Source organism: Phoenix dactylifera, chromosome 5 (genome assembly GCF_051530095.1).
Source record: "Phoenix dactylifera cultivar Ajwa chromosome 5, Ajwa_hap1_PhDact_Kaust_v1.1, whole genome shotgun sequence".
Classification (NCBI taxonomy): domain Eukaryota; kingdom Viridiplantae; phylum Streptophyta; class Magnoliopsida; order Arecales; family Arecaceae; genus Phoenix; species Phoenix dactylifera.
Genome location: NC_143194.1, coordinates 37,202,885 through 37,213,678, shown reverse-complemented (window position 1 = coordinate 37,213,678; position 10,794 = coordinate 37,202,885). Strand labels below are relative to the sequence as shown.

At 37.4% G+C, this 10,794-nt stretch overlaps 1 protein-coding gene across 1 annotated transcript; it reads left to right on the top strand.

Moving 5' to 3' along the window:
- The first annotated feature begins 4,020 nt into the window (after window positions 1-4,020).
- Window positions 4,021-5,730, top strand: LOC103720818 (RING/FYVE/PHD zinc finger superfamily protein). The gene is made up of 2 exons (XM_008810730.6): window positions 4,021-5,153; window positions 5,254-5,730. Exons 1-2 carry the CDS (start codon window positions 4,269-4,271, stop codon window positions 5,320-5,322), a joined length of 954 nt encoding a protein of 317 aa, XP_008808952.3. The 5' UTR covers window positions 4,021-4,268; the 3' UTR covers window positions 5,323-5,730.
- The last annotated feature ends 5,064 nt before the right edge of the window (window positions 5,731-10,794 follow it).

Sequence of the window (10,794 nt, the reverse complement as noted above, 5' to 3'; positions counted from 1 at the left end):
ATCTATTCATTTATTAAAAGAAAGTTATGAAGTGGCGTAGCTCTCTCCTCTTCCATCCCTCTTCTTTTGGTGTCTATATCGTGTCCAATCATTCAGGCTAGCATGCATGGTGACTAACTAAGGCAAATGATTCGCTTATCTTTGGCAGTCTTAAAAAGTGAGAAGTTTAGAATCTATTGGGCATTGTTTTTATTTCTTGATTTTTATGTTTAAAAATAAAATTATAAAAGTCAAGATAAAAATATATTTGATGCTGTTGTTTTTATTTTTAATTTTAAAAAATATTTATTATATTTTTGATATGGTTTGGAATACTCTGAATTTTTATTTTAATATTTTTAAAAATAAGAAAATCATTACCTAGGGTTGCAATTAGGTTAGGTCGCAATAAAGTTAGGTCGGATCAAAAATGACTTAGACTATAAGACAAAAATCTTTCAACTTGGATTCTATCTGGTCAAAAATTTAAATGGGAATTTGATTATTTTATGAAATAGATAATTTAACATAATTTATAATAGGTTGAATCAAATTAAATAGGTTAAGCATTGCTATTTTTATTTTTACTCCAATTATTGCTCTCATTGTTATTGTTATCGTCTCCAATGTCACCTCTATAATCTATTACCGATATTAGATTATCATTTTTTTTGTTAAATTGTTTGTATTTTTATCATCATCACTATTATTATCATCATTATCATCATTTTTATCACATTACTATTACTATTGTCAGTATCTCTGATATATTAATAGTATTCTTGTTACTATCATTATCGATGCCATCACGAGTACTATCATTATTGCCGCTGCCACCAGTATCACCATCGCGTCTATCATACAAATGCGGCCTCTACTATGCCTTGGCTAGACCTATGACTTGTAGTGTCACCAATTCTATTGACTGTTTTAGCCATTTTTATTTCTATTATTATTGTCATATTTATTTTTTAAAAAAATATTAAATATATTTATATTTTAAAAATTAAAAATAAGTTTTAGAAATAGAAAAAAATAATGTCACATTGCATTTTAACCTAGCAGGACTGAATTGAGCTATCTAGATGTTCTGATTTGAAAGAAGTGAGATATTGCAAGTACAAAGATCGACATGATGAGACATGTCAAGCGAAACGACCAATGGTTGCCTACTTGGCAAGGTCTCATCATCACTGTCATGTACAACTATAGGACAATGATATGCGAAAAGATTATATGTTCAATTTTCGAAAGGTGACTTACCAGCTTGTTAATTGTTCTCACAGAAGTCGTATATTTTCAGGGTAAATACGTAACACATGAGTCAACTGACACGAGTCATCTCCAGGTTCACTACTTTTATGCAACTTAAAAAAAAAAATCAAAGGTTACGGTCAGTTAAGGCTATCATTTCTGGTGAGACTAAGATAACGTTCGGTGAGCCAAATAGCTCCACGAAATGATCTTAAATAAATCTTATTTTATATAATTTTTGATAATTTAAGATCAACATATTTAATATGCTATACTTTAATAATTAAAAATTTTAAATATTATGAGTAACTTATTCGACATTTTATAGAATTAATTCTGTAAAGATATATCAATTGTTATTATAGAATTAATATATTTATTTATACTTATAATATATTATTTTTTAATGCTAATAATTATTTTGATTAGAAATATAAGGCAAATATAAGTAATATATTAAATGCTTTCAATATATAAATATAAACTACTATAATATATTTTTACTATAATCTAAAATTATTATTGAATAATAATATGATAATAATATATTAAATAATATATTATAATACAATATCTTATAAAAATAATATATTATAATATAAATATTATATTATATTATATATAGTATTGATATAATATATTAACGGTATATTGATATACCGATTCTTTCGCTGGATTGAGGGTATTTATGTCAATTTTTGTCAGGATTTGAACAATAAAGCTCAAATATATTATTATATTTATCTATATTGTATATTTCATTTATTCTTGGAATCAAGTAAACATTAATTTAAGTTCGAATCGAGTTTGAAATCAACCTACAATGCAAGCTCAGCTTGAGCTCGATTCGATCTTGAGCTGATTTCAGCTTAATTCCTTTTTATTTATGGAATGCTTCTATAAAGAAAGTCTCAGGTTTGTTAATTAGGTGTAAGGTTGGTCAATTAGGTTCGCTTTCAAGTGAAGTTAAAATTAAATTTGAGTTGGACTTGAAACAATGGTAAAGAGAACAAGCTTAAACCAAGAGTTCAAGCTCGGAATTAATTTTGGAGCAAGTTTGATGAGACCCTAGTTCAAACATGCTTGGCTTAGTTACACCCTTGCTTATACATTTATTGGTGAAAAATAAGAAAAAAAAAGAAAAATCATAAATCAATCTCCTAGGCCGTCAATTTCAAAAACCAAACAAGATGGATTGGTTAACCATCAATGGGTCACACATGCAATTCAGTTATATAATCTAAAATTGTAACCTAGAAAACATTGACATCCATTTCATAAACTACTTGAACCTGGGTTAAATTAATAGCTTTTTTCACACTAGTTCATATTGACCTGGGTTATTGATTTTATGTTACTTAGCACACCATCTTAGTGTCGCAACTGCACCCCACAATCCATTCCATGTCCAATCATGTGTTAAGGAAATATCTATTTTGAGTTGCTAGCTAGCTAAGTTCAAGCACTTGAAAACTGACTATTTTCTCATGATTGAAATCAAATATAATACAGTAAATACTCATCCAAGTAATTCATTACAAGGTTTTGAAATTTGATAACCTATTTATCAGGGGTTTAAGTTCTTGATTGACATTACATTTGGATCCACGCTGACTTGGATATAGGTTCGCGATTGATGCAAAATGATGCTTGTTAACTATACATTGACTAACAAATAATAATAATAATTGTAATATACAAAGTTACAAAATGAGATCTTCACATTATCTTCCATTGACATAAAATTAGAAATTTTCGCGTCATGACATGAAATGTCGATTTTCCATAATCTATTGACAAAAAGCATAAAAAATGTATAAATTCTTTACTTAAACACTTTCAGATATTTCAGATTATGCCTAAAAGCATAGTATTTTATTTATCAGCTTGAAACTCTGAAGATTGAACTTAATAATGAATGAGAAACATTGAAAGCTTGTTTCATTAATATGTTACTTTCAAGTTCTACTGAGTTGGAGCCTAGTCGAGCCATATCCTACCAAATTGAATATATATACGTCTCTCATACCAAAAGAGAAAAATATATACTCTTCCAAATCAATCATAACAACTGCAAGCCTGCGCCTCTGTGATTTTTTTTTTTCCTGCAACAAGCAATTCTACAAGGCCCAAGCATTGGTATCAGAAAGAGGCACTCAATAACTACGGTGCCACATGACTGTAAGGGACTGGTGCAATTTAGATGTCGGCGCCATACATGGCGAGTTCCTTGTTTAAGGAACCTATCCCCTCCCAACACATGGTCTTGAAGCTTTTTGGGCTCCATAACATTTTTGTTTAGTAAAACACTTGCATCTCTGTATTTTCATGTGGAGAATTCTTTGCAGATGAAGAAATGTCAAAGAGACTTATTATTTACCAAACAAATCCTCCTATGTATATATATAAACGCTGTTTTATCAAGAATACGTAAGAAAAGCACTTCAAATTGTTAATTCATCCCCAGAGATGGTTTAGAACCAATAGTTCATTATCTAATGGATCTTTGTTCACTATCTCCATTGTCCACCAAAGACTCTTCCGACTCGAGCCAGTATGGCAGCATCGCAGTTGGAACCTCTAGAGATTACTATGGTTGGCTTCTCAAGGCTTATCGGATAAAAAGAATAGAGGCTCAACAAAATTAGGGCTCAGGGACGGGCCCAACCCAACTTTGGGATGCAAACAGGCCAGGACAGGGCCCAGGAATTTCAGAATTTGGATAGGTCTGGCCTGCATCCGTAATCAAAATGAAACGCGGCTTGATCTAAGTAAACTTCCCGCGGGATTTTGGACGCGCTCCACAGTCGAAAACTCGAAACCCAGGGGGAGATTTTTGAAGCCTCTGGATCCAAAAATTTGATGAGAATTTATTAGAGTCCTCAAAATTCAAAACTCATCTTCCCCTTCCCTCTTCTTTCCCGGCTTTTTTTTTCTTTCTTTTTCTTCCCTCTTCGATCATCATTCATCTCATTAATCTCTCTCTCTCCCGGGTCTCTTTTTCCGAGCAATCTTTGCACCTCTTTGTACCGGTAATGGAGAACAGCTTCCATGGGTTGCCGCCCTCCAAGAGATTCAAGCTTCTCCATCTGCAGGAGAACCCCCAGTCCTCGGATTCCCCCATCCGCGAATGCCTCCCAGCCAAAAAGAGGCTCGATCCCATCCTTCGCTGCCACCACCATCCCATTCCCACCGCCTCCCTCTGCCTCCCAGCCAAGAAGAGGGTCTGGGCTCCCCACCTCCTCTCCCCCCTCAAACACGAACACGAGAACCCTAATCCCATCCGCCCTCAATACCGCCTTCAATCACGAGATGATGAAGAACCCAGCAAACAACAAGACGAAGAACAAGAGGAGGAGGAGGAGGATGATGGGGTTACCTGCGCGGTTTGCCGGAGCACCGACGGTGATCCCGTGGACCCCATCGTGTTCTGCGACGGCTGCGATCTCATGGTCCACGCCACGTGCTACGGCAATCCCCTGATCAATTCCATCCCGGAAGGAGACTGGTTCTGTTCGAGATGCTGCGAGAGAAAGGGCAAGGAGGAGAATGAGGGGGAAGAGAAGCCGCGGAGCTGCTGCTGCCTGTGCCCGGTGAAGGGAGGAGCGGTGAAGCCCACCACGGACGGCGGGTGGGCCCACATCATGTGCGCCCTCCTCGTGCCGGAGGTCTTCTTCCGCGATCCCGACGGCAGGGACGGCATCGACTGCTCCCGGGTTCCCAGCAGAAGACGAGACATGGATTGCTACATCTGTGGGTCCAATCGCGGGTGCGCGATCGAGTGCTCGGAACCCAAGTGCGGGTTGGGGTTCCACGTTTCCTGCGGTCTGGAGAAGGGTCTTTCCATCGAGTACAAGGAGGGTAGGCGAGGAGCCATCGTCGCCGGGTTCTGCGTGGATCACACCCAACTCTGGAAAAAGGTAAACTCAATACGTCCTTCCATCATCTGTTTGCTTTGAGTTCGCTTTCACTTCATCACCCTCAATTTAATCTCTCTTTTTTCCCCCCATCGTAATCCAGCAACAAATAACTGGCAAGTTCAAGATAGTACCAAGAGAACGCGAGCCAAAGGGGAAGACTAGATCTTGATGGCAGTTCATTTGTGTGGCAGGGCTGGAGGGATACAATGTTGTTGCAGCTTAAGAGGTTGATTTCTTTTGCACTAATTTGGTTTGTGTGGCAGCTAGGAATTGTAGCAGTTAAATTTCTTTTCTTATGTAGACTTGTGTGGTGCTGCTTCGCATGCTTGTTCTAAGGATTGTGGATTTGAGAAGATTGTTATGTGAATCAGCTGCAGTCTGGCATGCTATGTGTGCGCTCCGAAACCTTTATTCCATGGTGATGGTCTAGTCTAGTGCAGTATTTTAGGTGAATGGCAAGTAATTATGTGCATTGTTTTATTTGAACATTTGTTCAACTAGATTTGGTTTTCAATAATTATTGATTCCGGCTTCTGTTCCCTTTCGGATGATGGAAATATTGCCACCTTGTATGTCATTGCATGAATGTTTGGATAAATGTAGTGAATTGTTTCTGTTCTATACGTGGCCTGCTAAAGTATGTGGATAAATCGTTACTCCATGAAGAGTGAAAATTTTAGGGGTTTTATGGAGGATAGCAATGAATTATGTATGGTATGGCTAGGAAGCCTAGAACTTTGTTGATCATCATCAATAAGAAATACAAGAATTGCATTTGTTATACCGGTCAGCTTGTTGAATTATGTACCTTCTTTGAGCTTAAGTGAGAAACCAAAGCCACCTTTTCATCTAAAGCTATTTTGGGTCGATTCAGTGAGAAATGAACTAAGAACTAGCTTTCTTGACTTACTAACCATTAGGGGCTGAGGTCATTTGATGTGGGTTGATAATGCGTGTGTTAAAGCTTCACATATAAATTAAAAGTGGCATATTTCACTTGGAACAACGAACCAAGCATTAAGAGCGTACCTCTCCACACTTCTCAGTTTCAGTCCACTTCTGCAACCAAATGTGTCCTGAGAGCAAGTATAGTGGATAACTTCAGGACATCTAGTTTGGTACCTAGGAATACTTTCAGGTTAGGTTGGGTCCGAGTGCTAGCAAACCTAGATCTATATTTGTTGGGGTCTTAGGGCTAAATTTTATTCTATACTCGACTTGTTGAAGGACCTGGATTGGTTTAGGTGATTAAAGTATCATAAAATTCATCATGTTATGGATAGGGTTCAGATATCTTGAATATTGGTTCTTAGCCGATACTGCACTATATATCTTGAACTGTTAACAAGCTAAAAATATTGTACGAAAAAAAAGGTTTCAACATAAGGGTCTTATCCTTAACGGGATGAATGAGCGAGCGTACTCATCTTTCGAGCTTCTGCTTTTTTTGATTGAACCTATCCAGATCTAACACACTCCGTCTTTGAAGCTTTTGTTCCCTTTGTTGCGTACTAAGGCATGCGCTTTTTTCAGTTTTTGATAGGACGATCATCTGACTTTTCGGCAGAAGAACGTACTTTCTTTCTGCAGGACGGGGACTTGGTGGCTCTCCTATTATTATATCATTCAGACTTGGATGACCTCTCTTTCTCAGACTAGCTTGAAGACCTAGGCTTTGACGGTGGAAGCCTATTCAAAGAAGGCCCGACTTGTCAACTAATTAATAATGCAAATGCCAAATAGATATATCAGTAAATTGGATAATTAGTTAGGACTGGGTAGGGTTGGATCTGAAAAACCTCATACTCAGACTTGATTTGAGATTCCTTTAATGTTTGTTCAGACCCAACCCAAACTCTTAGTTGATCATGTCAAGGATAGGTTTGGGTTAGATTACATTAGTTTTGGGTTGGATATTTTGTCTGCAAGTGCCTTCTCACGTCTATAGCAACTTGGCAGTCGCAATTTTTAATTGACGGGATTGCCTTCAATTTGGAAATGTCTTCTATTCAGAAAATGAGCTATTTCTGAGCCCTTGGCCTATTTTTCTATATTCTACATCGACTTTTATGTGTTAATAAAATGTGTGCAATATGTATCTAGTTACAACTTTTCGTGGTATCGAAGCTTCATCCCAAGGAGAGAATTTGTCAAGGAAATATAATGGGACAGAATTACGAAACTAAGTTGGCTGGTCATATGGAGGTGGTAGAATGTGCTTTATTTAGAAGTTATTAATAAGTTTACCATGTTATGCTTCTACTTTCGAGCTCTTGCTGCGGGCTACACTGTAGAATTCCGTGTAACCCTTGATGGCCACTATTAAGAAATAGATAGCTATCAAATAAGATAGTCCATGAGCATTGTAGTATTATACATAGCATACATTGTTTGATGGTCGTTCATCTTCTAAGGGCTATACAGCACCCTGAAATGTAATGTATTGTCTACTTTAATGATGCTTGGTTTGGGCAGCTCATGCATTCTCGAAAGTTGAAATGGTCTTGGATTAGATGAGTCTTCTCCCCTTTGGTTTTATTTTATTTTCTCCCCCTTGGCGTTAGGGAATGGATTGTGCTTCCGCTTGTGCATCATCCTGCAAGATTGTGCTGGTCATAAAGGCCAGCAATCATGATGGGATCCAATTCCTTTCTTCCTCTCCTTCCCTTCCCTCTGTTTCTCTCTATTTGCCTTTTCTAATATTTCATACGAAATTCTGAGTTATCCCCGGAGGTCTGAATGAGAAATTTCTTAGGTTTTTGATGGGTGCGGTTCCTATTTCTTTTGCAGTCATGCAAGTTTTTCCTGCCTTGCTCATGGTGCATCCGCCCTATCTCTATTACATTTTTCTAGTCAAGAAGCTTGGATGGTGAGGTGAGAAACATTTGTTCAGGGTGATAAGACCAATATCATTCTTGAATGGCTAAGAATGAACATCAGGTTCTTAGGTTGAAACATAAACAATAATTGCGAAATATCTTTTCAGTTCTCAATTTGTTTTTCAGCAAATCTTATTTTTCGAAAATTCTATGGATCTTTATATTCGTTGCTATCAGGTGAAATTTCTCGAACACTTTCCCTGCTTTTAAGTGGTAAGGGGGGTCTTTTGCTCTGCGGTCTTGGATGGTACAGTCGTGTATTCCGGCGGGCTACATTGCTTTCCATCGAAGTTTTAACTGAAGCATTCCAGCTATGGAGCTGACCGCATGAATGCTCTTGTTGTCGACACCTTGGGCTAGGATGATGGTCCTGAATCAGGGAAACGTTTCTAGCAAAAAAAAAAAAAAAATTAGAGAATTGCTGTGAGGATCCGTGCAGACGTGTGTTTAGTCCCATATCGGTTATTTGCAAGGTAGATCTTGTGTACTTATACAGGATCAAGAAACCCAAATAATACCTTCCGGCTAGCCACTTTGGGTGAGGTCCTGGATTGTTACAAACGGTATTAGAGCAGACCCAGCCCATAATCTATGTGGACTAGGGAACACTGCAGCACGGATCTATTAGGGCTGACTATGGACTGATCGTGGTGCTTGTGATTAGATTTGAATGGATTTGAACTTTTAGCCTGACGAAGACATCAGGGCTTGAATATGGGGAGTATGTGAGAAATTGTACGGGCGTGTTTTTAATCCTACATCGGTTATTTGCTGGGTAGATTTTAGGTGTTTATGCAGGATCAAGAAATCTAAATAATATCTTTCGGCTAGCCATTTTGATGAGGTTATAGGTTGTTACAATTGCTTCTCCTGATCCAGACTAGAACGGGGCTAAAGGACATGAAGAATTTAGTGGCCAGGCAAAGGACAACCCAGTTCATCTTGGAGAGAGTAGGGACTACCCACCGTCATTGAAAGCACAATGGTATGGAAAACCAGATTTGAACGAAACCATGTAATCTATGGGCTGGACAAACCTTTGAAACTGGACCATGTAAACAGTTGGCTTTTTCATTAAAGGCCATTATCCATACTTAAAAGAATTTGCTAGGTTTTTAAAATATTTGTGATTTGTTATTTTTACTTTTTAGTACTACTATTATGATATAAAAGGATTCTCATATTCAATGTGGACCACTTTAACTACTACAAGTAGGCTGGATATAGTTCAAGAGTGAGATTCACCGCATTAGAATGCTGAGTCACATACCAAATTTTCGAAGACTACAACTTGGTCATATGACGTTCAATTAAGATGATTTTTTTTTTAATCATGCAGTTTTTCGAGATTTACGACGTGACGCCACAGCCTTTAGGGGGAGGCGTCCCTAGTAATCGAGCCCAAGTTTTATTTTTTGAAGTCTGAAATGAGCCAGTCAAACTACAAGTTTTCTTTTTATGTAAGATTTTGACCGGATGTATCTTTCTATCCGAAAAGAATAAGGTGGAGCGCAGAGTTAATATAAAAGTCGGAATCAACTCTTCAAGAATTTTAGCTTTTTCAAGTATATTTTTGTTAGGGATGTTTATCTTGAAAAAAAGTACAATTAAAATTAAAAAAAGAAATCTTACCTAAATTGTGAAAGGACAACATCTCACTATTATAAATAGAGGCCGTACATCTCGTTTTTTCGATCATTAATAAAAAAAAGAGACTTAAGCCCTATTTTCGTAATTTTTTATCTTTTTTTAATTTTGTTTTGAGAGATTCGAGTCAAGCAAGTTAAAAAAAACTTTTCATTCTTTCGGATCAGATCATATTATTATTGTGTTATTTTTATTATTGTCGTTATTGTTATTGGCTAGCATTGTGAGAGTGCTCGGGCTTTTTATCCCTTTGCGCGCTCGGCCTCCGGCCTTAGAGACAGTCATCCTTCTTCCCCGGCAATCGTAGATAGAGGCCTCTAGCCTTCCAGTGATGCTCTGATCTCCACAATAGGTTGGTTTGTATTGGCCCTACTCCCCCATGAACACTGACCTGATCTCCAGTCCCATACAATTTAAGCTATAGTTCTTTTGTTCTTTTATTTTTTGAGAAAATTAAAGCTATAGTTCTAATAAAAGAAATTTTGAACAAGAATCCCTAAATGGGCCCAACGCTATTCCAATATTAATTGCAATCCATCCATGCCGCTGTATGAGTTAATATGAGGCGTAAAGATTCTTATTTCCAGTGTAAAAGATTCGACCTACCGACTAAATTTTGAAGTCCATCCCATGCTACTCTCGGTCCAATCTGCGAAGAAGCCCTTGTACTGCGGCGTCAACAATACCCAGAAAAATAAGCGTTTGGTTTCAGAATAAGGAAAAATGGAATAGGGATGTATGTTATTCTTGGAATAACTATTCGTGTGTCGGTTTCGCCGAGTTTCTTATCCTAGCTGGAATAGCTTGAAAAAGTGGCAGGAACAATAGAGTGCATCGTTCTCGGAAAAATGCCCATTTCTGCTCTCCTCCCGGAATTGACGTATATTCCAAGTCTTATTCTGGCAACTCTGGGTTATACCTGAACCAAGCATAGTTTCAGGTTTACTTTTAAGCAATATATTGCGACAACTGTTGATGTAGGCTTGTGGCAATTCTCTCTTCGTTTTAAAGCGTAAGAAATCACATGCTGAGAGTGAGACCAGGAGCCGGCTGTCTTCATATGCCACTGTTAAACCGAGAGAAAGTTCAAACTAGAAGAAAGAGGCCTGATATCT

What these genes read in the sequence shown, in the direction of transcription:
- LOC103720818 (XM_008810730.6), top strand. Translation starts at nt 4,269, where the DNA reads ATGGAGAACAGCTTCCATGGGTTGCCGCCCTCCAAGAGATTCAAGCTT. An exon ending in ACACCCAACTCTGGAAAAAG is followed by an intron (nt 5,154 to 5,253) that starts GTAAACTCAATA and finishes ATCGTAATCCAG; the next exon opens with CAACAAATAACTGGCAAGTT.